At 40.2% G+C, this 27523-nt stretch overlaps 1 protein-coding gene across 3 annotated transcripts; it reads left to right on the plus strand.

Annotated features, from left to right (window-relative positions):
- The first annotated feature begins 604 nt into the window (after positions 1 to 604).
- Positions 605 to 17752, plus strand: LOC118245825 (arylsulfatase D-like). 3 transcript variants are annotated; one of them, XM_035542336.2, is made up of 12 exons: positions 605 to 706; positions 1272 to 1378; positions 3211 to 3302; positions 3861 to 4010; positions 4962 to 5083; positions 6505 to 6627; positions 9157 to 9580; positions 10666 to 10802; positions 12014 to 12148; positions 12795 to 12957; positions 13251 to 13372; positions 14016 to 17752. In XM_035542336.2, the coding sequence occupies exons 3-12, from the start codon at positions 3223 to 3225 to the stop codon at positions 14384 to 14386; spliced, it is 1827 nt and encodes a 608-aa protein (XP_035398229.1). In that variant the 5' UTR covers positions 605 to 706; positions 1272 to 1378; positions 3211 to 3222; the 3' UTR covers positions 14387 to 17752. The 3 variants fall into 3 exon arrangements, with proteins under 3 accessions (XP_035398229.1, XP_035398228.1, XP_035398227.1); XM_035542335.2 differs by lacking the exon at positions 605 to 706 and adding an exon at positions 1014 to 1189; XM_035542334.2 differs by lacking the exons at positions 605 to 706; positions 1272 to 1378 and adding an exon at positions 1409 to 1492.
- The last annotated feature ends 9771 nt before the right edge of the window (positions 17753 to 27523 follow it).

A 27523-nucleotide genomic window follows, 5' to 3' on the forward strand; every position in this document is an offset into this window, starting at 1 on the left:
CCAGAAACTGTATGTGTGTTAATGAATCCTGAAGTGCTAAAGTGAAGGGGAATGTGAACTGGAGATGTACAGATTGAGTGACTGTAGAGGAGGGTGGGGATAAGGAAGCAGGCACTGAGGGTAGGAGGAGAGAAGGGAAACCAAACACATCACTTCTGTGTGTGCCAGCTGTAACCTCTCCAGCACAGAAATTTTGGGTTGGGAGAGAGTGGAATAGGGGTCCTGTACAGTGCTGTAACTAGCCTCAGACATGTTCCACTAGCAAAGTAACCTGAGCACTGCAGTTGCTGGTGAACCACCAACTTGTAACAACATCCCTTCTCTTTTAAGGCATGAAAGCACAGGAAATTCTCTGTCAGCAGTGCAAGATTGTTGTTTGTTAGTATTTCACATTTTCCCAAAACACTCGGTACAACAGGACTCAAAGAAGAAAAGTCAAGAAAGAAAGCATTAGCCCACATGTTAACTTAAATCATCCATTTGAGTGATGACTAGAAAACAGGCAGTGCTCAGATATGAAGCTGAATGACTCATTTTCCGCAAAGGCAAACTCAGGTCTCTTCCTGTCATTTCCTTCCCACACTCTGAAACTGCTTCTTACTGCATGTGCAGAGGTGACCTTGTCATCACTGCAGGCGCTCAGGGCGGCTACAAAGTGAAGATATGCACTCCATTCCTGTTTCCACAGGCAAAGAATTGCTGCTTTGTAAGTACAGCAAGTTTCTGTTTTCCTTGGTGGAATGCGGGGAGGTTTATTGGGAACTGTTACTTATAGCGTCTTTCATTGGAGCCTGTCAGACTTGAAGGAGGTCCTTTGCTGCCCATGAAAACATGGTGGCTGGGCAGAAAGCATTTTAGGTACATCTCTGGTGGTCCCAGCCTGACCTTCATGCCTGTATGAATGTCATCGTTGTGCGAATGGCAGCAGGACGTGCAGCTTGAGGGACTCCAGTGTAAGTCAGACCATCCAGCGGCTTGTCAGCTCTGGTACAGCAAGGCTTTCCTGTGAAAAAATGTGCATGAGCAGCCAGGGCAGATTTAAGGACTGCCTTCAGCAACAGACGTTAGATGCTGTGATGTAGTAGCAGTTGCTGTGCTGAAAAATTTGGAATGGTTTTAAGTCGACTGAAAATAAGCTCACACTCCAGTGCATCAGCTGCCTGCTTTGAGCCTAACTTGATATTACCAGGTACTGTATTTCTTCTGTGCTGTCTCTGGAAATGCTCAGGAAAATTTTAACGGGTGTTTGAAAAAGTTTCTTGCTGTTGCAGACAAAAATATCTCGAGGAAGTGTTTCGAAGGCATTTCCCTTTACAACAATATTATTCTCATCCATGCCTGAGTACAAAGTGAATCGGCAGCAGAGAACTTATCATGAGTGAGTCTGGCTTTTTTTATCTATATGAAGTCTACAGATAAGGAATATTTAGAAGATATTTTCACAGACTGAAGAGTAGCAGACTGAATGGAATATAACCTGGAAGAGCTTTCAGTGAGTGTTGCGTAGCTGATGCCACAAGTGGGTATTGTTTTTGTGAAAAGCATCTGAGCATAAAGAATGTGAAAAGTGCATCTGAGCCTATCTGAAAATATGAATAATTTATCTTATGCAAACTGGCTTGAATTGGGATCTCAGTATCTTGTGAGAATTTTGATAGAAAAGCAGAGATGGATTTTAAAAATTCAGTCAGTAAAGCAAAAGAGTAAGGTAAGGAAGACCTGCAAGTTATAACAACCTCCCCCCACCCCATCCCAGGATTATTAAAATGGATGAAAAAAGAGATAAAATCTAAGTTATTTTTGAGGGGGTTAACTAATGGAAGAGGGAGGAATGAGTTTTGCTTGAAGCTGTGTTTGGTTCCCGCAGCAGAGCCATGCAGGCCCCACAAGGTTTTGTTCCCAAAAGTGCTCGTGGCCTAGTCAGCACCACCACTGTGTGGGTACATGGGGCCCTCTCTAATTTCTCAAAAAGGTGAGGAACAGGGAAAAAATGCTCTGATTATCCCTTTTATTCCCCCAGGAGCTGCTAGGGTTCCTCTGGCAGCACTCCCGCTGCTTTCACTGAGGAAGTGGCCTGGCAGGAGTAATGTCATGCAGCACAGCAAGCTGTTGTCTGTATTCTACCTGCTGTTTCACAGGCAGCTTCCGAGGAAACCCTTCCAATTACCATTAATTTCACCTGTTTTGGAGGCATGTAGCATGTATACATAAAACATGGCTAAGCTGTACCCAAGTATCTTTCCTGTAGAGGCCTAGGATGCACCAAAGGCACAAATTCAGATAAAGGAAACAAAGTTTGAATGTCTGTAGATAGCAATGCTGCACCAGCGTTTATGCATTGTACATGTCTGAATATCAATTTTCTAAGCACAGAAATGTGCGAAAGCTTTCGCCGCGAGGCTTGGAGTGTTGATCAATAAAATGTGTGAACCATAGCTATTAACTAAGTTGATAAATAGTATAATTTCTGGAAAACAAATGTTAAACCAACAGGATTTTTAAAATTGGGACACTTGGGATAATTCAACCAGACATGGGATAAAATTGAAAGGAGTCTTTTGAAAAGCCTGGTCACTCGGCTCCAACTTTAAAACCTTTTAACATTTTGTCTTTTCCTGGTAGTAAAAGAGAAAGATCCAGAAGAACCTTTGCAGAAAGCTGTACAGAGAAGGGGAAAATAGCATAAAACCCTGAAATCTGACACATACAAAGAAGGAAAAAGGCTCAGCTTACAGTATAAAGCCAAACAACAGGAGGACACAGATTTGGTGTCTTCTGTGAAAATGTCATCATTGAAAGAAGATGACTAGAATTTCTACGGCTAAAGATATCCCTCATAAGCCTGAAAGGAAACTTGGCACATTATATGAAGAAGCAGCAGGCTGCTTCTGTCTCTGTGATTACAGAAAAATAATGATATTGAGGACTAGGTTTTAAAAAGATCTTCTCTTCCTTTCTGACTGAATAGTAAGTATTTTTATAAAGCTAAGTCATGTAACAAAGGAGAAATATTTTGCTATTTTAAGAAAAACTTCACAAAAGAGCAAAATTCCTCTAAGAAGTGAAGAAGTCCTATCAATAAAATTACTTTAATGCCCTTACTCTTCTTCATTTAGGAGCTGATCAAAGTCATACTAAAGTAAATAAAACAGAATGAATGTTGCAGGGCTTTGATTAAGTTTTATCTATTTTTATTGCTTTAACTGCTAGGAAGATGCAAACATGACAAGGCTCTTTCTCTTGGTTTTACATGATCTGAACACTCCAAATGCAAAAATGATTTGGCAACTAACATCTTACTGGTAAGAAAAGAGTTCATGAATTCTTTTTATATCATTATTAAATCTAAAGTGATCTAAGTTTAATAATGACAGAATATCATATTATAAAAGAATGAGGTTGTTTATCCATAAAATATACTCACAATGGTTTTTTTTTGTCTTTTTGGTTGGTTGTTGTTCTTACCATTGTTTTTAACACAAAGGTCTCAGTCTGAGCAAGAAGGATGTCAGCAGAAGCTGACCAAATTCTCAGTTTCCCAAACCAATTTCTAGAAACATCCCAAATTATCAAAGCAAAATAACTTCCTCATCATCTTTAATGTGTAAATTCTCAAGGGACACACTGCTCATGAGAATTTTGTAAACAAATGGGAAAGGATATCTTAAATTTATGCTCCTGACACTTTCCTTTTTATGACATCTGTTTGGGTCAGTGATCAAAATTTAAGATGCCCTCTATGTTCTGGGCAGAGAATGATCTGGTCTACAGACGAGCTCATGTGGGAAGGTCTTCAGCCATGAGCAGTGGGAGGGATGAATGGACAGACCTTTGGCTTCTTTCCTTCTTCTATGTTTCAGGACATCCCTGGTCACTTCCGTGATTTTCGGTCTGCTTCTGCAGCCACCACTGGCACAGCTTTCCATCATCACACAGCCAAACTTTGTCTTGTTGATGGCTGATGATCTTGGCATAGGGGATGTAGGTTGCTATGGGAATGATACTATCAGGTAAGGAAACAGACTGTAATAATGAACAGACCTGGTGTTATTTCCTGTAAGCCTGCGATCCTCTGCCCATCATCAACTATTAGAGCTCTCTTCAGATTTGTTTACTGGAGAACTGGGGAGATTTCCTGAGGGGGTCACTATGTAAATATAAAGCACTACCAGGATTATCTCACACACTAGAGGGCATTTCCAGGGCCAACTCTGCTGTCCAGAGCTGTTCCACTCCGGAAATATGTGAATAGTTCTTGTGTATTCCTTCCAACACTGAGAAATGCAATGCTCTTGCACATACCTGAAGATAGAAATGCTGTTTCCTCTTTCAATGTATCAGGCCTCATTACCTCATTCAACTCTTTTGCCATTCTTTCCAAGTCTCACATAAAAATACAGTTTTAATCACTGTGATGAGCTATGTTACTGGGAAATACTTCTGTATACAGACCCAAGGACATAGAACTTGTCTACTCTTTAAAAATTATGCCACATTAATGCCTGCTGGCTTCCTACCAGCTTGTCATTTCTCTGCAAAAAAAAAGCAGACTTGGTGGGAGCACTCACCTCATCCAGCAAAGATCTCAGAATCTCACCCTGCTGGCACCAACTGGCAAGTTTCAGATAGGCGGGTGATGAGGCTCTGCATGGCTCAGCCTTCAAGATAACATCATCCCCAAGGCATGAGTTCTCTTCTTCAAGAGCAGTGGGATGCATTTTGCCAAGACACTTCATGGGACTTAGGAAATAAGAGGGAATGATTGGGTTGAAATTTATCCAGGTAGCTATTGTTAAATGAAAAGAAAAAAAAATCATCTCCCTTCTTGAAAATAAATAAAAGAAATCAAAATAATTCAAATAGAATAAACTTCCAAAAATGAAGATAAGTGTACTATTCCTCATTCTCATTCCCTTGAAGGCCCTCTGAATAATACCTAACAGTGTTGGTTGCATTTTTAGGACACCGAACATCGATCGCCTAGCAAAGGAAGGAGTGAAACTGACCCAACACATCGCTGCAGCTCCACTGTGCACCCCAAGCAGAGCAGCTTTCCTCACTGGCCGATATCCCCTCCGATCAGGTTTGCCTTGCACAGCCAAGTGGCCTTTAAACATTGCTTTATTGCTGAAGGGAAGAGTGTCATACAGTGGGCACAAAGGAATGAAGGCGTGCAGAGATGAAGTGCCATAGACTTACCGTCGCTCACTAAGGACACAAAAGACTCACCAGCTAGGTCTAGTACCTTGGAGACTGCATCTATATTTATGGCATACAATGAACCAGCCCGGAGGGAAGTAAGGCAGAGAAGAACCAGCTCTGCAGAGCAGCTCACTCCCCACCAGCTAGTAACTCTGGTTGCATTTTGGTGCTGTATTGCACAGCTTGCAGCCAGAATGGAGTTGGTACAAATTGTTTCATTCAAATAAGTCATTACACAGAGTATGAAAAGTAACACATCTTTAAAACACTGGTTACATTTAACTTCGGTTTTGGGGGACTCCTCATCAGACATAAGAAATAACAGAGCCTTTCAGGGGACAGAATAGATCTATGCAGATTTGTGTCCATTCCCTCCAGTCTGCATGCAGAGTGAGTCATTTACAGGTCAGCTTTGTAAACCTATAAATCAAAATTCATCTGTCCTACAATATAACAGTTTGACAGCTATATTATTTTTCCCAGTACTGTTTTTGAAGAAAAAATACTATCCTGTCAAAATGCATTCCTGAGTTGAAGAGGTATGAAAAGCAAATAGCTCTGTACATTTCTAACAGTGACTCTAATGCTTGTTCTATTGCAAAAATCTTCAGTGCCTTCACTCCTGAGGCATTTTGAAGCTGACACGTCATCCTACTTTCATCCTGACAGCTCCCACTGAGATAGCTGAAAAATGCACATGAACTTGTATAGACTCTGTGTCCCCCTGTAACAGCAGGGCTGTTCAACACTTCCAAGACATTTCATACTTCACATTACATTATATGATGAGGTTATGCCAGCATATAATGCTGAATAACAGGGTGTAAACCTGAGGAGAAGACTAGGGTGCTATATAGCTTCTCTGTGGTTTTCAGCAGTTGTATACAAGCCCTGCCACCAGGCAGGGACATTGTGAGTTTGCAGGCAGCCTTATGCAAGCTGGAGTTTGAGGCTGAGAGAGGGCTGAAATCTCCCTGCCCTGCTCCCTGCCCTCACCAACACAGCAGCCCAGTATACTGCATGCAGCCTGGATGCCACTGCAACATAGAAATGCATCTTTATGACTGTGCTATTCCAGATAAAATGGTGCAGTATGAAGTGCAAAGAAGGATAGGTAATATGCAATGGAGAGATTTAAATCTTTTAAATCTCATCCTTGTACACTGTCCAAGATTCATTTCCCTAAACAAACAGCATTAGGATAAACATTTGACACTGTAATACCAATGAAACCAGGAAACAAGGAAGTATATTCGATAAGACTACCAGTTGTACTTACTGAGATTTTATTATATTTTGTAGGAATGGATGCAATAAACAATTATCGCGTTATTTTTTGGAATGGTGGCTCAGGAGGGCTCCCTCCAAATGAAACCACTTTTGCCAAAATTCTACAGCAACAAGGCTACAGCACAGGACTCATAGGTATGGAGATGTTCCTGAAGATGTTCCATTCAGACCATTTGGTTTGGTTAGCAACTGCTTATATCACAATTGTGATATTTTTATTTCCTGATACAAGAATATTATGCAAGAAGAAGTCCTGACCAAAAAGAATCTCTCTTAAAAGAACAAATATGTGATAAAAAATAATCTTTACTGTTGGCCTGCTTTCAAACACATTGACCTGTGGTTGTTAAAAGATATACTGGAAAATATGTTGTTAAAAATATTCCTTAAATACTATTCTACCACTTATATGATAATTATTCCAGTGCTATTAAATAAGAAACATATAAATGAGTTTCATGCAAAGATGCATGTGCATGCTTTGGAAAGAGCAGAGCAGACAACTTGTAGAAAAGAGAACAACTGCTACTTAAAGCAATAGGATCAGTTCAAAATGTCACAGGATTTGGTCTTCCAAAAACAAACAAAATAATTATTTCTTCTTTAAGTACAGCATGCCACTGTAGTTTACCAATATTTCAGTACAGCCCATGAAATATTACCTCCTTCAGCATTAATAAGAATTCCATTTTACTTTATATTTTACAGGACTTTCTTTTATTACAGTTGTAAAATTTTTGTCATGATCCAGTTTCAGATATTTATTTATCTTAGATATGTCACATAGTTTCACAGACTGAGGAAATACAAATGTTCCCGAGCTGAGTCATGAAGCAAGAAATCTTACGCAGCACATGCCCACATCACCACAGCTGAATAGCCACTAAATTGATTCACCTAAGTGGTTTGTGTTTGGTTTGTTCTGAGCACAGCCAGTGCGACTGCAAAGTTAAGTCCTACTAATAAACTGTGGCTTGATGTGATAAGCAGACTTTATGTTGGGAAATGCTTTACAAAGTCTTTGTAGTCAGAAATACAGCGTTGTATAGCAGGGTCTCAAAGATTAATTTATCTTAATCAGACAATTTATTATCTATGGTATTGAGTCGTTTGCAGCATGTCAGAAGCCTTTATTGACCTCAGCTAGAGATTTAGGTGTTGAAGTGCATCTGAAGTCCAAGAATACATTAACTGCACCTCTATTTATGACCAATACATTTGTATGTTTATTACAAACCTGTCTCATTTTATAGCTGGCTCTAAATATATTATGAGGTAAACTGAATTTTAGCTGAAAATAATTTATCCACCAATAATATAATTTTGTATTTACATCCAAAAAGTAGCATTTCCCCCTCCAAAGTAGATTTTTCTGCTCCTATTGTAATGCATTGCAATTCTTTTGAAATCTACTCAGGGGTCACGGTTAGTATATGTATTAGTAACATAGTGAACCAATTGCTTAGGATAATATGTTTTTGTCAGTGCACAGTTCTTTACTCCACAATAAGAACTGGTTGCAAATTAGTTTTCAGGTAAAATTCTAAGAGTTCACTTTGATCTATAAATCTGGTATCCAAGGCCTACATTACATCAGAGGTTGTAAAAATTAATTAAACTGCCCCTGAGAGAAAGAAAAAAAAAAAAAAGTAGATTCTGGTCACTTGATTCACATATCTGTAAGCCTCAGTGCTTGAGCCAAATGAAACAACTTGTTATTTTTCCGTGTAAGTGCCTAACCAGTCTGGTTGAATAGACTTAAGAGGGAGGAAACGCATGATTTTGATGTGCCATTCATCATAATAGTGGACATATGTTCATAATAAAGAACAAATGTTATTGCAATTGCAAAAAGCCATGAGGTGTTCCTTTTGATATATGAAGACTTCATTATTAATAATAAAAAAAAAAAGGCTTTGACGATTTAAAACTTGATTAAATACAAATAAATGGTAACAAAATGTTTATAAAACAAAGCTTTCTATTCTCACCCAATATATGGAGATACTATTATCAGCAAAGTTACTTACATATGTACAATTTCATAATAAATGTTGATCTCCTGAGCTCAAGTTCTTCTGAATCTGATGGTTTGCCTGGCAAACTCACTGTTGAGATGCAAGCTGTTTAATTACACTGTCCGTGGCTGTGACCAACACATCACTGAGTGTTGCCATAGGACTGCCATTAAGCCATCCAAAACTTTCCAGAAAAAAAAGATTCCATAGCATCTTAAAGGTAAAGAGACAACAGAATAGTGTTATTTTTACCCGTGCTTACAAAACGACTCCTTCCTCCTATTTCATACCTGACAGGTCTCCAGGAAAGCCATACATTTTGCAAAGTTCTGAAAACCTGAGGTCTTCCCTATTTCTTGTTCCCTTTATAGTCCAGACTTTGTTGCATTTGATCAAAGCTACAAGGCATGAATATGTATACAGAGCACCCTAACTGGGTGGTGGAAATAACTCTGGTGGAAATTTATAAATTGTAGTGGTTAACTTTCATCAGTTATAAGATATACCCCATTTTATCAGTACCTACTTGGTATGTATCTGTAGGATGAAGAAGCAGGAAAAGAAAACATTTTTTGAGAAATGTTTTTAATGAGAAAAAGTTCATTTTTAAATATTAACTCTATATTTTAATAATGCATATTTCTAGGGAAGTGGCATCAAGGTGTTAACTGTGAATCCCGCAATGACCATTGTCATCACCCTTTGAACCATGGGTTTGATTATTTTTATGGGATGCCTTTTACGGTAATAAGTGACTGCCAAACAACAGAAGCACCAGAGATGGACAGAGTCTTCAGAAGAAAACTCTGGCTTTACACTCAGATGATTTGCCTTTTTACATTCACTGCTGCCCTAGGGAGAATCACCGGCTTGATTCCAGTCCGCTGGAAAACACTGACCTGCCTTGCTGGGTTTAGTCTCCTGTTCTTTGTGTCCTGGTTCTCAAGCTACGGATTTGTGAGATACTGGAACTGCATTATGATGAGAAACCATGAAATTACTGAGCAGCCAATGGTGACAGAAAGGACTACATCCCTTATCTTGAGAGAGTCCATTGCATTTATTGAAAGGTAAAGTACATTTCCTCTGATCACATTTATTCTGGTTCTTGCATATCTTTCAACAGCTTTTTCCCATGTGAAGTCTTTGTAGAATCATAGGATCGCAGAATGGTTTGGGTTGGAAGGGACTTAAATCCCATCTAGTTCCAACCCCCTGCCATGGGCAGGGACACCTCCCACTAGATCAGGTTGCTCAAAGCCCCATCCAACCTGTCCTTGAACACTTCCAGTGATGGGGCATCCACAGCTTCTCTGGGCAAACTGTAATATCTATAACTGTAAAGAAGAATATAAATGTTATTATGCCTATTAAATACTAATAATGCTAATAATGACACTACAGTATTAAACCATAAATTAACTGCCACTTAAAGACATCTGTTATTCATAGCTTCATTGAAGTGGATAACCTTTCCAAATTTCCACATGTTGGATTGAATGTTTATAGGCTATTTTGAGGAAATGCATATTTCTATGCCTGTCAGTGTTCAAGAGGCATTGGATAATGCCCTTAATAACATGACTTAACTTTTGGTTAGCCCTAAAGTGGTTGGGCAGTTGGACTTGTTCATCATTGTAGGTCCCTTCCAACCAAACTCTCCTCTCCTCTCCTCTCCTCCCCCCTCTCCCCTCCTCTCCCTTGCCCTCCCCTCCCCTCCTCTTCCATTTTGTGAGTTCAACAGTGAATCTTTAAAGGATAACAACAGCTTGTGGCAGAAATGTGTGTGTGGGCAGGGGAAAGAGAAGAAGAGCTGTGAATTAACCTTATTGTATGGACTGACATGTGGGGAGCCACTGACAGGCAATGAACTCGCTGTTTTTATTTTAGTAGCATGGTGATGGTTTACAATAGCTGAAAGTGGAGTTTCAATGTGAAAATTTTCTATGTATGATTCAGAGAAAAAAGAGAACGAAACATTATTTTATCAGACAGACCCTAATCACTGGATTTCAATACCTTACAAAGTAAGATGTTTCTGAAGTGGTTGCTGAAATATGTATGCAAAGCATAATACCATTTTCCATTATTCTTGACCTCTGTATGTATTGAGAACCCTCCTCCTAGTAACAAAGCATTGATTTCTGTTTTTTAGAAATAAGCACAAGCCATTCCTCCTCTTTCTTTCCTTTTTACACTCCCACACCCCTCTCCTCACCACAGAGAAGTTTCTTGGGAAGAGCAGCCATGGTTTATATGGAGACAACGTAGAGGAGATGGACTGGATGGTGGGTAAGTGGCCATAGCAAATAACAGTGTCTCTCTAGCTAATGCCTAGGTGTGAATATGTAATAAAAATGCAGTTGTTATTTGTTCAAAAAATAGGGAAGAAAATTAAAAGCAAAGGAAAAAAAGTCCTAACATCAGCCTTGTATGAGCACTGTTGGTTTACTCTGTTGGCTTTTTATTTTCTCCAGTTTTGGACCAAGTGAATCTGTTTCTTTGTCTAGTGTTTACCAGTTTTAACCATGTCCCCTTGGCTGCTCTAAAGATAACCAGCTGCTTCTCTTCCTAAATACTACATAAACTAAGAACTATTTAACTTTCTATAATTATTCCAGATCATGTAATTTCAGCCTCTTCTGTTCATGTCTTATCTGTTTCTAAGCAGGACACACAAGATGATGATAAAACTGATAAGCAAAGTAGTTCCAGGTGTAAACCAGCAGGCTATTTTTCTGTGACTGATGAATTCTGCAGAGTACTGAATATTTTTCAGTCCACTCACTAATCCAGAAATGTTCATAAATGTTAATTGATGTTTCCAGAAATTAGATTCAAGTAATTTTTCAACCTGTTTTTTTCAAGGAGAACGAGAATATTTTTTTGTTATCCAGCCATGCAGTAGGAAAAGTAGTTACATTTGTAAAAGGAATAAGAATCAGGTGTATATATACAGAAAGAACTGTTTTTCATACCTATCTTTCAAACATTTTCACACTGCAGATATACTTAAAAAGTCAGAATCAGATCAAGAAAAAAGATTTACATAGTTAATATATGTTAAATGCAACCAGTAACTTGATGTAAATACTAGCAAAGGTCTAGAAAATTATAAGATAAACATATAAGACATTTTTTCTCATTTTTCTCTGTGGCCATCACTTGTGCAGAATCTTACTTTCTGGGAATCTTGGATCAAGATTTCTTTCCATATTTTTATAGCACACCACTTCTGTCCTTTACAATAGAGGCTAGAGGCTTCTGGTGTAGTTCTTGCACTCTTTTCTTATAATAATAATAAGGGGGTTAGAGCATGTCATTTTTTTGTGTGCTTTTATAGACAGTGAAATGACATCTATACATCTCAGTGCTGCATAACTCTTCCTTTAAACACTGAGTAGACCTACATTTTTTAATGTTTGCAAGTCAGAGGGTAAAATCTATATTGTGTGAGCTACATTTTTGATTTTTTTAATGCACATATATTCCTGTGTTTACAGGACAGGTTCTAGACGCTATTGACAAGGAAGGCTTGAAAAGTACTACACTGGTTTACTTTGCCTCTGATCATGGTGGTTGGCTGGAAAGACAAGAAGACAAAAGGCAGCTGGGTGGTTGGAATGGAATATACAGAGGTAAGAGCTGTCAGGGGTGGTGAAAACCCAGCAACAACTAGCAAATTACTCAGAACACCTCTAAAGATGAGATAAGACTGTATGCTTCAGGATTAACTGTTTTTATCATTGAGAAGCATTTTTGTCTCTTACTAACTATGCATTCAAAAATATACACAAGCCTAGCACGTGTAGATGTTCTTTTAATGAATAATTCTTAAACTGTCATTTCCTCATGAAGTGACCGATCACAAGCTAATTTTCATTACGAAAGTGTAACTTCTCTACAAATATTATTAGCTGCATCTTACATCTGAGACTTTGCTTTAACTGCAACAGGTATGTTATATGGTTGCAAAAGAGAGAGGAGAACTTGGCTATGTAATCACTTTAGACCTACAAATTGTATTCACACTGAGTTCTAATGGGGTAATGTGTTTGTAAAACAACAAAAAGGAGTAAGGTTAAATAAGGCTACTTATGGGGTGATATAGTGAACACATTATCAGTGATGTTGATGAGAAGGAAGTTAGTGGTAACATCAAGAGAGTATGGAAGACTCATGAAGATAACATTAGACAGTTTTATGCTAATACCATGTCATTAATCTAAAAGGTAAAAACTGTTTATTTCAATGATATATATTTTTTTTTTTTTTTTATTAAAGGTGGAAAAGCTATGGGAGGCTGGGAAGGAGGAATCCGTGTCCCTGGGATACTTAGATGGCCAGGAGTGTTACCTGCAGGCACAGTTATCAATGAACCTACAAGTCTTATGGACATTTACCCCACAGTAACTCATCTGGCTGGAGGGGTAGTACCACAGGACAGGTACAAACACAACTGTCATTATTGACCCTTTTCTCCCAAGACAATAGAAAATCTACTTTGGAAACAAGTTCTAAGGTTCTAACATTTTCTTTTTCGCTCCTGCTCCTTTTCTAGACACATAAATGTTACCACAGCTCAGTCACCTCATCTCTACATTTGAGATTCAGCATCTACTTGTAGTCTTCTACAAACTCTTCCTTGTTCAAAGATGTCAATTCCAACCAGGAGTGTACAAAGGAAACACAGTACCGTACAACTTATCCCAGTCTGATGGTCTCCCTTTTTTCTGTTAGGGTAATTGATGGCCGGGATCTGATGCCTTTACTGCAAGGAAGAGTTGAGCACTCAGAGCACGAGTTCCTGTTTCATTACTGTGGCATTCACTTACATGCTGTGCGGTGGTACCAGAAGGACAGTGAGTACAAGAATCCTTTCCAAAAATTGAGGTCGGTCTACAGAAAGCAGATTTATCTAACATGTTTTTTATCTGGGACTGCAGCTTTCCAAGTAGCTCCCGGTATAAGGTGATAAAGAACTTAATATCATTGTCGTTACTTATATGGCAAAAAGTGCTTGCTCATAGCTTCCAGGCACATGACACAAGCTCTGTCATGCTAGGCAGGATACTGGAGCTCAGGATGGGTCTCACCTACCTCTCTATTTGAATGCTAGGCCTGGAAAGTCCATGCCGTTTTTGTCTCATGGAGAAGTCTTTTCCTCAGTCTTTTGTCTGTCCTTCTGCTACCTCAGCAAGGAAGCAAGCCATGGAAACCCCAAATCTTTTTTGCATGTCTTCATAAAAAAAATCAAAATCAGGGATAAGTGATATCTGCTGGAAACTTTAGAGAAATTTAGAAAAATTAGAAATCATTTGAAATTATTGATTTCATTTTGTGGCATTTAATTTAAATTAAATTATAATGTTATGTCAACTAGTGAGTATAGAGCTAAGTGCAACCCAGTGCCCAAAAATAAACTCTAGGAAACCATTCACTCCTGTTATGCACACCTGGTGATAACCACCAGTATCACTGCAAGCCTTCTTTCTTTCCGGCCAGGTGGAGCCATCTGGAAGGCTCATTATGTGACCCCAAACTTCCATCCACTTGGGGCTGGAGCTTGTTACGACAGAGGATTTTGCCCGTGTTTTGGGGAAGGCGTGACCCATCATGAGCCTCCATTGCTGTTTGACCTCTCACGAGACCCTTCTGAAGCCAAACCTCTGTCAGCTGACACTGAGCCCCTCTTTGACGCTGTGATAGAGCGGATTGGGAGAGCCATAGAAGAGCACCGCAGAACACTGACTCCAGTACCGCAGCAGCTCTCCCTGTACAATGTCGTCTGGAAGCCATGGCTGCAGCCCTGCTGTGGGACGTTCCCTTTCTGTTGGTGTGATAAGGAAGGTGATAGTGAACTTGATGACCTATAAGGGAAACAACCAAAGTTCCTAAAGTTTTCAGGTCTTTTCTCTGGGGGTGTTTCTCTGGTGAGTTGTTTGATTATAATTTTTTTTTCTTGGTTTTGTTTTGTTTTTAATGAAGTCTTTATTTGAGAATTTCTCCAGTGAATGGCACAGTATTTGGTAAAGGTGTCTTTAAGCTGGATATTCTCAGGGAGGGATAAAGACAGTATGATCTGAACTGCATGTTTTAACTTGCATCTGCTGACAACTGAATAAATAGTTCAAATGCACTGAAACAGGCCAATGTTAGAGCTGTACCAGTAATTCTATGACTTATCTTTTGTTGTTTATGAATGTGCATTTAGAAGCTTAGTTTTCTTTTTTGTTCTGAATTTCTAAGTCATTAAGGGTCTGAGGTGTCCCTTTTTTTTTTTTTTTTAATACTTACTGGCAATGCATAGCAGGCCCTTATAAAATATTTTTGCAGACTACTTTTCCTCCTGCCTCCCAAATAATTCTAGAATAATTCTGCCTACAGTTCCTCACAGAAACTCCTTTATAAGTGGCTTCCTTCCCTGTGTGTAGTTAGTCTCTCCAGCAGCAGCAATGATGGCAGCTGGATAGCCTGGGGCTTCTGGATCAGGATTAATTGCCTGGGTGAGGATTAATTGCCTGATTGAGGCATAAAGCTTAAAAATGTGATGAGCTGGGGCTGCCAGTGATTTTTGAGAAGGACAGAACTCCTCTGATTGGAGTCAGCCTCTTTTGATGGAGAACACAAAAAGCAAAAGTCTCCCTTTCCAAAGCCCCCATTGCACCGAGATTCCTAAGCAGCACTGGCAAGGGCATAGTGGCATTCATGGTCACAGAAGTACAACACAGATAACTGGTTTGGTCATTTGTTCACAGGTCACATAAGTTATCTTGCTGCCCTAGAAATGGCTAGGACCCATTTCTCTCCTTTGATAAAACCAGAAGAAGCCCAACATTTATTTTCCCCCTTGTTCCCCACAGTACATCCACTGGGAAATCTGCAGGTAAATAAAATCCTACAGATTAAAAGCAAAGTTGTATTGCATGCTGTGACCTCATGCATTTCACAGACTCTTTCTCCCAGAAGAGCACCTAGATGCTCCTTCACTGTTATTCATGAGAAAAAGCCTCAGTCCTATTGTGAAAACTTCAGGAGATGAAGTGAATCCATTACTTCACATATACTGTATTGTTGCTTAATTTTCTCAATTTTTAAGAGTGTGTTTTATTTCTCATTTGAATTTATTTGATTTCATTGTTTCTTTCTTGGCTAGGTTTAAAGGTATTTTCATATTTGATAGCCAATATTTTCTTTACAAGAGTTTACTGCAATAAGGCCAGCATTTATCAATCTTCTCAGTCTTTCTCCAAGACCTCACTTCCATTGTTAAGCCAGCCTAGTATCTGAGATTTTACATCCTCTCAGTTTTTTAACACCCTTAAAAATATGCGGGTATAAGACCTGTTCATATAACTGAAACAATTTTTCTTGCACAGGAATACTTCATAGCACTGCACAATATCTGTTTGGAGCTAGATGGCACAGGAAAATATCTGAACTAGAAATTGTGCTGGTCATTGGGGTTTGGCAATGAAAGCACACTTATCGGGGGGGACAAAACTTTTGCTTGTTCCAGTCTCAGGATCATCTCCTAGGCACCAACATGTAACTCTTCCCCCTCCAGTCTTCTTCCTCCACGTGCTGTTGAACAGCTACATAACAATGTCACCCCAGTCCCCAATCTCCCTTAATAGGAGTTTTATAAGCAAATGGTGGCCCACGCAGTCAATAAAATAGGCCCATGACCAGTCATCATGCTGTACCTTCCCAGAAGTTTCAGATGTTGCACTTCTGCCACTTTTTGACCTGTAGCTCTTCCCAAGACTCATTGCATTCAGGTCTTGTTTGCATAGTCCTGTTGCCCATGATTGATTATACCCAGTTAATATGGCACAAGCAACATAAAACTCATTCAGCACACAACAGGTAATGAAAATCTGCTTTCAGAAAGGTTAGCATTATTAGGACCCATTGAGATCTGTTGGCTTGTTCTTTCACCAAAGCACAGACTATCTGAGGAGATTCTGGACCACCCAATCACTCAAGGTACAACTCTAACTTCCTAGGTTTTTACCACTTCATGGCCCTTGATCATTAGGGATGCTGCAGATCATGGAGAGTGTGGGAAACATACCACAGATGCCCTATGTAAATTTGCACAAAGCATATGGGGACTGTAGACTCTCAAATAGTAATGCTCTTACACCTGGTGTTGACTCTGTTAGGATTTAGTAGTGGTTAACTTGTACTACCAATCACTCCAAGAAGAGGGCCTTCACAGCAAGACAGCACAAGTGTAACTAAATGCATGATAAGATAATTGTAATCAATATCACCAGGACAGGGTGAAGCAGCAGGTGTAACAGGGCTTTCCCAGTCACTGACCATCCTCCAAAGACACCACCCCAGCAGGCAGGCAATGAGTTTCCTACAATAACTTTATCACCACAGTTTTGCCAGTCATGTTAATTCCTCAGTCACTCACAGACGAAATGATTTTCATGCAGATCCACAGAACACAGAGAAATTCTTTTTTTCCTCTTTTCTTTTTCTTTTATGTATTTGAAATGACTCTTGCAAAGCAGGGGGTTTAAAGAATCCATATGCAGAAGCTCATTAATCTCCTCTAATATTGCATTGTTCCTTTTGAGTGCTTTGTTCTCGGGCCATTTGTGAGTTGATAGCAACCCATTTACATGTGTAATTCTGGGAATAAATTCTTCAAATGATGACTTTTTTAAATGAATAGCTGTGAAATGTTTTGAAAATTTCAGGCTTTTAAGACATTTCTCATTCATTGTCAGTATTGTAAATTCAGCAACATTACTATTTACCACACAAACTGAGAAAAAAAATAAAGACAGCAACAGGATATAATGGGCAGACCACTCAGTGCATAAGGGATTGGCTTGATGGTGTGTCCTGGTTTCAGGTAGGACAGAGTTAATTTTCCTCCTAGTAGCTGGTAGGGTGCTATGTTTTGGATTAGGATGAGAAGAGTGCTGATAACATGCTGATGTTTTAATTGTTGTAGAGCAGTGCTTACACCAAGCCAAGGACTTTTCAGCTTCTCGCTCTGTCCTGCTAGCGAGCAGGCTAGGGATGCAGCAGGAGCTGGGAGGGGACAGACCCAGGACAGCTGACCCAAACTGGCCAAAGGGGTATTCCATACCATCTGACGTCATGCTGAACAATATATAGGGGTGGCTAGCCGGGGTGGGGGGCCGGCTGCTCAGGGATAGGCTGGGCATCAGTCAACGGGTGGTGAGCAATTGCATTGTGCATCACTTATTTCGTACACATTATTACTATTAATACTATTATTATTATTATTATTGTTATTTTCCCTGTCTTAATAAACTGTCCTTATCTCAACTCACAGGCTTCACTTTCCCGTTTCTCTCCCCCATCCCGGAGAGGGAGGGGGGAGGGTGAGCGAACGGCTGTGTGGTGTTTGGCTGCCAGCCGGGCTAAACCACAACAGTCCATTCCACAACATGGTGGCACTCATAGAGCTGGTCAATGGCTCAACGTCCAAGTGGAGATCAGTAAAAAGTGGTGTTATTCATTGGGACTGACACTGTTTAACATCTTTGTTGGTGACATGGACATTGGGATTGAGTGCACTCTCACTCGAAGTTTGCAGATGACAAGAAGCTGTGGGCTGCAGTTGACATGCTGGAGGGAAGGGATGCCAGACAGAGGGACCTGCACAGGCTTGAGAGGTAGGCCTGTACGAACCTCATGAGGTTCAACAAGGCCAAGTGCAAAGTTCTGCATCTGGGCCGGGGCAATCCCAAGCACAAATACAGGCTGAGCAGAGAATGGATTGAGAGCCACCCCAAAGAGAAGGACCTGGGGGTGTTGGTGGACAAGAAGAACAACACGAGCCAGCAATGTGAGCTTGCATCCCAGAAAGCCAACCGTATCCTGGGCTGCATCAAAAGAAGCACAGCCAGCAGGTTGAGGGAGGTGTTTCTCCCCCTCTCCTCTGCTCTTGTGAGACCCCACCTGGAGTACTGTATTCAGCTCTGGGGCCCCCAGCAGAAAAAAGGACATGGACATATCAGAATGAGTCCAGAGGAGGGCCCCAAAGATGATCAAAGAGCTGGAGCACCTCTCGTACAAAGACAGGCTGAGGGAGTTGGGGTTGTTCAGCCTGGAGAAGGCTCCGGGGATACCTTACAGCAGCATTCCAGTACCTAAAGGAGGCCTGCAGGAAAGCTGGGGAGGGACTCTTTGTCAGGCAGTGGCATGACAGAACAAGGGTAATGGCTTTAAACTAAAAGAGGGTAGATTTAGATTAGGTATTAGGAAGAAATTCTTTACTCTGAGGGTGGTAAGGCACTGGAAGATCTGGATGCCCCATCCCTGAAAGTGTTCAAGACCAGGCTGGATGAGGCTTTAAGCAACCTGATCTAGTGGGAGGTGTCCTTGCCCATGGCAGGGGTGGTGGAATTAGATGATCTTTAAGGTGCCTTCCAACCCAAACCATTCAATGATTCTATGACCCTATTTGAGTCTAAATTTTTTAGAGGCTTCAAATTAGAAATTCTCGACACTAGGGACTTTCTAGTTCAACACACTATCCCTTCCAGCACATAAATACAAGATAGTATACTGTCTAGTCACCTAACGCAAGAATCTGTATTTGGTAAACTGCATTGCTGTGGACTATATCATCTAAAGTGATAGTTTAAACACGTAGTTCACACAAACATCTACGTTGTAAAGACGCCTACGTAAAGGATAAGATTCATTAATCTAAGTAGGTATCTAGTGTCATCTCAGCTGTCCTAGGGTATGAAATGTCTTTCCAAATCCCAGTCTTCTATACACATAGGCTATTGGTCCAAACCTAATTGTGTCTTCCAAAAAAGAAGGAAATATATTAATTATTTTTGTCTAATGAAAGCAGACAGGTAGTGTCTGCTAGTCATCCACCAGAAGGAATGGTGAGAGATAGACATCATTCTCAGACAGGGTGAGGAAGGGACCAAATCCTCTGGAGGCATATTTTGATCTTGGAAACTCAAGCTAAGGGCAGTAGATATCCTGAAAATATGTGTATGTTCAAAGTAGTAATGGTGAGCTCCCCAGAGGTTATTTCACGACCTCTAAAGGGAACTGGGTGGAATTTTAGCATTTATTACCATGAAAATGACACTCTGGTAGCCATGAAGTCCCTCCTACAGGACTTCAGCTGCCTCTTTGAGCTCAACACATCCTTTGGGAGCTGCTAAATGTAGGCAGCTCCATGCTCACTACAAATGAGTGTGTACTCCCTGAGGGACAATCTCCTACTGAGACAGGAGCAGTCATGAGGAAGAACAGTGCTGCAGGCAGTGTATTTTGTTATTCAAATAGAAAAATGACTATGAATATAGGTGACATTTGGACTAATATGCTGGCCTGAGCATATGAGATGATAAACATATGTGATATTTTTTCCTTTGGCTATGCCTTTAGCTTAATCTCACAGAATGTGTAATTTTTATCTCTATATATTATTTTCAGTCACCAGTTATCAATTTCTTTACTTGGCCAAGTAGTACAAACTGGTTTATTACTATCTTATTAGAAATAGAATAAGAATTTCCTGTTGTTTTAGGAAGACCAGCAATGAATGCTTAATCCCAAGTGTGATGTTTGAACTCTTAGTATTTATCATCATTGCGTCCTTAGGAGTACAAGGGAATTATTTATACGTCATTTAAAACAGAGGAAGTCAGCAAAAGGCTTCTGTGAATTTGTAGTACAACTAAGTAGTAGAAAGTAAGCCAGGTATAAGTAAATAAGTAAATAATCATAGCAGCAAATTTGACAGAGAGAGAAACGTTCTTTTGCTCCTTTGTGAAGTAAGTTTATCAGACTCCTCACATATGTAAAATAAATCATATTATTTCTGCTAGCCTCAGAAATTTATAGGTTTGGTCCTCATGTACACAACATTTGGCCTTCTTGAGTCAAATCATCCATGATTATACACTAAGGGAAGACAGGGTATCATATGTCTTGTATGAACTAGTACAAGATTATTAGATAGAAACTACACCAGTGAGTACTACAGCTCCCAAATTCTATACTGCTCAAGGTTACGTTTGTTGTCAGTAACACTCAGTTTGCTGTTAGCAACTCTAGGATACTGGTCCTGGGAGCAAACATCCTTTGAAGCTGTCCAAAGTGCATCAGCAAAACTGCTACCAGAAAGAAACAGTCACATGAAATAAATAAATAAATTTGTATTCTAGGCAAAACACTTACATTTGGATTGGTAAAAGCAGCCTCCAAGGATAGAGAATGCCTATAAACAAGATTTTGCCCTGTGTTGTGACAGTTGCAGTAGCCTTCTAGACTGCTTAACTCACAGCTTTGGCATATTTATGATAGTTTGAATAAACAGCTCCTGAGAAGTTTTCTTCAGCCAAATAAAATCAGCTCAGTCAAAGCTCTGCAGAGTGCTGCATGTTCAGGTATTGACAGATGCGCTGCTCTGGGAGCCTCACAGCTATCGAGACAGAAAAAAAATTCCCCATTGCAACAAACGTGCACATAGATATCTAAGAACCAAGAGATAGCCCATATATCCTCAGCCTGCTCTGTGTTGCCTCTCCTTTCCTCATTTATTTCCCTCTGAACTCTGTGAAACCAGGGCCAGGCCCTGCATCTGACTAGTTTTTGAGAAATCACAAATAAGTTACTGAATCTTTTGCTCATGTTCTAGCTGTAGGAAACTCTCAGTCTCCCTTATGATGGGCCCCTGCTCTCTCTCCATAGGACACTCAATGGTGAGTCATGAAGGGATAGAGGATTAATTGCTGTCTTGCTGACACAAGTGAAGCCCACATGTTGAAAAAAAAAAAAAAAAGTGAATAAATTTGGATATTATTTCCTATAATAGACGATTCCTGTTCAGAAATGTGTGATCACTTATCCCTCCAGGTAAGAGGATAAATCCATGCAGACTTGCACTCATTCCCCTCTGGCAGAATTCCAGGCAGAATGGGTGGCTTGCAGAACAATTTTTGTTAGGTGTGTATCCCATTTTGTTCATCCTGTAAAATAGTGACCTGTTTCACAACTATATTATTTTCTGAAATTCCTTCTTTTAAGAAAAGCTTTTCTGTCAAAATGAAATCCTCAGAAAGCTCCAAAAACGAACTAACATATATATGCCTCTATCAGAAGCTCCCTAATGCCTGGTGCTGCAATGATTTCAATCTGTAAATTCTTGGAGACTTTACTCTGATGCTGGGAACCTCCCACTGTGATCAGCTGGTGAGAGCTAGGCAGCTGGCCAGTGTTTTCTGCAACCTGACCTTTTGTGTGCTTTTTGAAATACCTCTTTTGCTAAATCTCACTGTTGTTGAACGGAAGGCTGATCTTTGATGGACACTTCACAGTCCTGTTCCCGTGTGGGTTTCTACTACCATTAGACTCAAACTCGTGGCCTTACTTTCACACCTCTGCAAAGAGAAACATTCAACCTAAGATGAACAGAACTGGTAACTCTGAAATTCTTCAACAGATCTTGAAACTTACAGTCTATTATTTCCTTTCTTGGCAGAAGTAACTTGGATCTCTTATCTACTTAGCCTCCGAATTTCACTGAACATGTAGAAATTCAGTATCTTTGTGACTCCTAATCTCCTGTTATATTTGGGGGTCATTTAGCAATGAAATAAGAACAGAAAGTGCTGGGAGGATGAGGATTCTTCCAGACAGGAGAAATACTGTATTGAATGTATTTCTTTAAAGAACAGGACAGCACATTAACCAAATGGAAGGCTTGTTGTCCAGTCTAGCAGATTCTTGTCTCAGACGAAATTATACACTTCTGTCTTAAGAGAGAAGCAGCAATATATTTATTGATATGACGTAGTAATCTAACAAAGCTTAATTGTAAATAAGACAGCAACTTAAGATTTGAGATGCCAAGGTACACTTGATTATTTATTGCATAGAGGACAGGGTAAGTCAGACTCATTGGGGGAATCCTGTTGAGTCATGAGGTTCAGAGTGGACCCCTGTGCTTTCTAAATTCCTTGAACCAAAGAGGTAAGGAGACTAGGTGTGGCTGAATCTAATTCTAGTCCCAGACTTGGTAAATGGTTTGTCTAAGGATTATAAATGCACAAACAATCTAAGAGATAATCTTAGTGAAGTTTACAAAGTTTGGCAAGCTATCAATCACTTACCAGATCTGTTGCCGCAAGGAATCTCTGTGAGGAGTAAGTGATGACTTTGAAAGGTGTCCCTGCTCAAGGTGAGATCCTCTTATGCAACCAGCTGCTATGCAGAAGAGCTCAAAGGGCTCTTGGCTTGCTCACTATTTAAGGGGTAAGACACTGAACTAATTGACATATTGATTTTTGGCACATACTCCATTGGCCCTCAGCTGCTGAGCAAGACGTCTATCTGTCAGTTTTTCCAGCACACAGCTTGAGCCAATATTGTAGTCACTATCCACATGAGCAAGGCCTCAGGTGTAGCCAGTATGCTGGTGACTACCTGCCTGAGCAAGGCCTCAGGTGCGACTTGACTTCAGCATGAAATCACCTGCAAGATCATACACAGTTTTCAATATTTCAGGATGTGCTATTCTATGGAGATCACAATGCAACATTTTGAGAATCTGTCTGGCCCCATGGAGTAATCTTTTTGTTCCTGAATATACAAGTTGGTATCTGCGATGTCTGCACTTAGGGCATGGTTTAGTGGGTGATATGGGTGGTAGGGGGGATGGCTGGACTAGATGATCTTAGAGGTCTTTCCAACCTTCATGATTCTATGATTATCTCAAGCTTGACTGACAACTTCTGTCAAACAGCATCTCAAGGGCAAGAAATGAATGGCAGTACCTGGAAATGTCAAAATCAGAATTATATGAAAAAAAAAAATCACATGGCATCTGTCTGTACCACAATACTGAAGTGCACACAACATTGCCACATAATTTCTATTCAGTGTCACATCAGTTTGCAACTGACTAAGCATTTTTACAAAAATAATAATAATAATAATAATAAATGTTTAATCCATAAGTAAATTACTAGTTATATGATATAAAGAGGAAAGACTTCTGTCATGCTTTTCAGGATTTGTCTTCAATTATTGTTTCCTCATCAGTACTTCAATGTTCTTCTCTCGTCTATTCTTCACAGGACTTTTTTTTCATATGAAGAGTTTTACTAACCTCAGCAGAAGACTGGGATACTTCCAAAATTCAAACACATGAGATAGCTACAGGGTTGACTTTCTTCAAGTTTGGAAAATACTTTTTGAACAGTCAGCATACCCATTAGGCAGTCTATTTATTTCTTATTAATCATTGCTAAGATTAATAAACTATTTACATACTAGTTACCTCAGTTTCTTCTTTCCATGAAATTTCATAATCTCTTTCTAAACAGTGAGGGTAAGACATGAGTGGTATGTAATCCTTTGATTACTACAGGTTATTTTTTCTATTTCTCAAAGCTGGCAGAATTCAAAAAAGACCAGAGCTATTCTGTATGAGATTGTGGTTTGCATCTCCTTCTTGTGTGTGACCTACATTAGAGGGCCATGCAGACAGCCTCCAATTTTGATAGAACTTTATCAGGGAAAAGAAAAGCTAAAGGCTAGCAGACTCTAAGTGAGGAAGCTAATTTTTAAATATTGTTTCTTAACATTTAAAAATATATGTACTTTCAGTAAGCCACCATCAAGGTGCTTACTGTAAAATCCATAGTGACCACTGTCATCACCCTTCAAATGATGAGTTTGGTTATTTTTATGGAATGCCTTTTAGCTTAGTAAAGAACTGTCAGATGACAACCTCCATGATTGATGAGAGTGTTCAGAGTGAAGCTCTGGTTTTATAATCAGATGATTGGACTCATTACATTCACTTTTGCCTTAGGACAACTTACTGGCTTGGTATCATCTGGCAAACCATAATCTACGTTTTTGGGTTTGTTCTCTGCCACTTATTGCTTATTATTGATTTGTAAAGCACAGGAACAGGGTTATGATGAGAGCCCATGAAATTACAGCACAACCAGTGCTAATGGAAAGGACTTCATTTCTTATCTTGAGGGAGGCAGCATCATCTATCGAAAGTTAAAGTGTATTTCCCTGCAAATATACTTTTGTTTCTGGGGCACCTTGCTTCTCTGTTTGAATGTCTGAGAAATGAATGATCAATAGGCTACCAGTTTCGGTCTTTCTCTGTAGGCCAAACTGAAGATGCTGTTGACAAGGAGGGTTTTTAAAAAATGCCATATTACCTTTCCCTCCTTCTGATTATGGCAGACAGTTGGAGAAACTAGGTGGCAGAAAATTTCTGGCTGCTGACAGTGGGATTTCTGCAGGTGGGAACTGTCATTCAGAGACAGAAATGGTGTGGTCAGACCTGAAATAGAGTAAAGGGGCCAAAACCAAATCTTATTTGTGCTGAAGGCTCCTACTCCTTCCTTGCTTTCACACTCTCCTTTCTTTGTCCCACTCCATGAGCTATAGCTATTCCCATCAATTACTTCTTTGGGCTGAAGTTCTTGGTTCTTGAAGAAAATAATGCAATTGCTATTGCAATATGCATATAAACATTTAAGTCCCAAATGCGCCCCTCAAGACTTATGTACTGTACCCAGTAGGGACACTATGAATCTCTTCCAGATGTTGGTTTCATCAAGGTCTACTTATCAAGGTCTGTATTGTTTTGTTTGTTTTTCTTTTCTCCACATTGCAGGGATATTTTATATTAATATTTATTTTGGCCTCTGAGCATTTTAGGATTCCCAATAAGACATGTACAACAAGAACCTCTACCCTCTTTCCTATCTCTGGTTGAATAAAAGTACATTATTCATAGAATCATAGAATGGTTTCGGTTGGAAGGGACCTTAAAGACCATCTTTTTCCAACCCCGCTGCCATGGGCAGGGACATCTCCCACTAGACCAGGTTGCCCAAAGCCCCATCCAGCCTGATCTTGAACACTTTCAGGGATGGGGCATCCACAGCTTTTCTAGGCAACCTGTGCCAGTACCTCACCACCCTCAGAGTAAAGAATTTCTTCCTAATATCTAATCTAAATCTACCCTCTTTTAGTTTAAAACCATTATTCCTTGTCCTATCACTCCACTGCCTGACAAAGAGTCCCTCCTCAGCTTTCTTGTAGGCCCCCTGTAGGTACTGGAAGGCCACTACAAGGTCTCCCTGGAGCCTTCAGTTTTCCAGGCTGAACAACAACCTCAGCCTGTCTTTGTAGGAGTGGTGCTCCAGCCCAAATTCAGTGCATTATAGAATGAGACTTTTGTACCCTGTTTTTAAACCTCCATAAACACACACATTCTGTAAAAAGAGGGGTCTTGTGTTCCCAGTGACCTCTGAAGTTGCATGACAAGCCAAGCTGTGCAACCACACAAGTATTGACACTGGCAAAGGAGAGAACCCATAGACAGAAGAGCTACAAGGATACAACCAGGAATTACAGAGGCTAGAATTGCAATGCACACACCAACATGACACTGCAGTGACTGATTGTGTCTGGGCTGGCTTGCTTGCCCTCTGCATTAGCCATGGCTACCCTGCTTCCATCTGTAGGGTGATTCTCCTCACAACACAGGGCAGCTGGTAGCCCCACTGCTTGTGATTTAATGATCTTCCACTCAGTTACCACTAAAGCTCTTTCTACTGACCTTGGCTGTGAGAATTTTTACTTTAAAACAGTTACTATTTGGTCAGCATTTGTCATAGGGGGTGAGCAGAGAAGTCCTCACCTTATGGTAAGTGGGATGAAAAGCTTTGCACAGTAATTTTAAAGGAAGTTAGCACCCACCGATTACTCTGAAACAAGTACTAGCAGTGCTTTTGAAAAACCTCTCTTTACAAAGGCCAGAAAGCTTGAGAGGAAGAGGAGAGCGAGAGCAAAGCTCATGCAACAGAGTGAGCATGAAGTTAGTATAAACTGAGCTGCTAATGAGGGGGAAAAAAAATAAAAGAGACTTCGTGTTTCCCCCAGGACGGACTTTTCCCTCCTCCCCTTGCAGGCTGCTGGCACCCTTCCCAGCAAGCTGGGGCTGGCGCTCCCCGGGCCTGGCAGGGCCTCTCCGGCACTCCCATAGCCAAAACAACGTGTGAGTGGGGTTGGGGGGACCAGGGGGGTGCTCCGTAAGTAATGGTCTCTGTATTCCTTCTCTTTGTAACACTTCATATCCAACTCCAGTTCTGGGAGGATTTGGTGGTGAATGGCAGGTATTCTGCTTTCCTTATCATTTTTGGAGAATTGCTGGGGCCTTGCAGTGGTGAACAGCAAACACAGTTTGCCTCCAGGTTGCTTCCATGCAATGTCCGCGGCTCCTCTAGCATCAGGGCTCGTCCTTGATTAAAAAACACAGGTTGGTTGCTTGGAGAGTTTGGGTTAGTGGCAATGCAAAACACCAAGTGGTAATACAGTGCTATAACCATGGTGACAGATAGCAAGTACTGATGGTAGCAGTATTAAATTTAAACTATGATACAAAAAAAACTCACCAGCTGCAAGTACTGACTGTGCTCATACCAGCTCCCAGCTCATTGCCCACACCCCTCCCAGAGCATCTGGCTGCCTGGAAGCTGTGCAAAGAAGAGGGGGAAAGGTGGAACAGCATGTTGCACATGGCATGTGTTTCTTCAGGAGCCATAGGGCATGCTGTAGTTAGCACTTTTAATTGCATTCTAATATATTGTTGAATGTGATTAACCTGTTGTACAGTATGTATTTACAGAAGAGAGAAAACAAGCATTTATTCTCAGCTAACAGCTAAGCAGCAGCATACCTCTACACATTATTTGGAAAAGTTTGTCCTAATACTTATTATTCATTTCTGATGTATTTAAATAGGTGGCAAAGGGTGTTTTGTTGTTGTTTGGTTGGGTTTTTAATTTTTGGTGTTTTTTTGATTGTTTGGTTTTTTTGCTTCAATTAGAAAATTATTCATTTCAGTATCCAAAGTAGAAAAACAAAATTTAGAAATAAAACCAGTTGTTTTGCTGTGTCTGATGACTGACTTTTCACATAACTGACATTTTACATCTGTACATCTC

Source organism: Cygnus atratus, chromosome 1 (genome assembly GCF_013377495.2).
Source record: "Cygnus atratus isolate AKBS03 ecotype Queensland, Australia chromosome 1, CAtr_DNAZoo_HiC_assembly, whole genome shotgun sequence".
Classification (NCBI taxonomy): Eukaryota; Metazoa; Chordata; class Aves; order Anseriformes; family Anatidae; genus Cygnus; species Cygnus atratus.

Bases quoted from the DNA above. Each gene is read 5' to 3' on its own strand.
- LOC118245825 (XM_035542334.2), top strand. From the start codon at position 1,466: ATGGAATATAACCTGGAAGAGCTTTCA. The intron at 1,493-3,210 runs GTGAGTGTTGCG...TTTAACTGCTAG, and splicing joins ATAACCTGGAAGAGCTTTCA to GAAGATGCAAACATGACAAG. The intron at 4,011-4,961 runs GTAAGGAAACAG...TTGCATTTTTAG, and splicing joins TATGGGAATGATACTATCAG to GACACCGAACATCGATCGCC.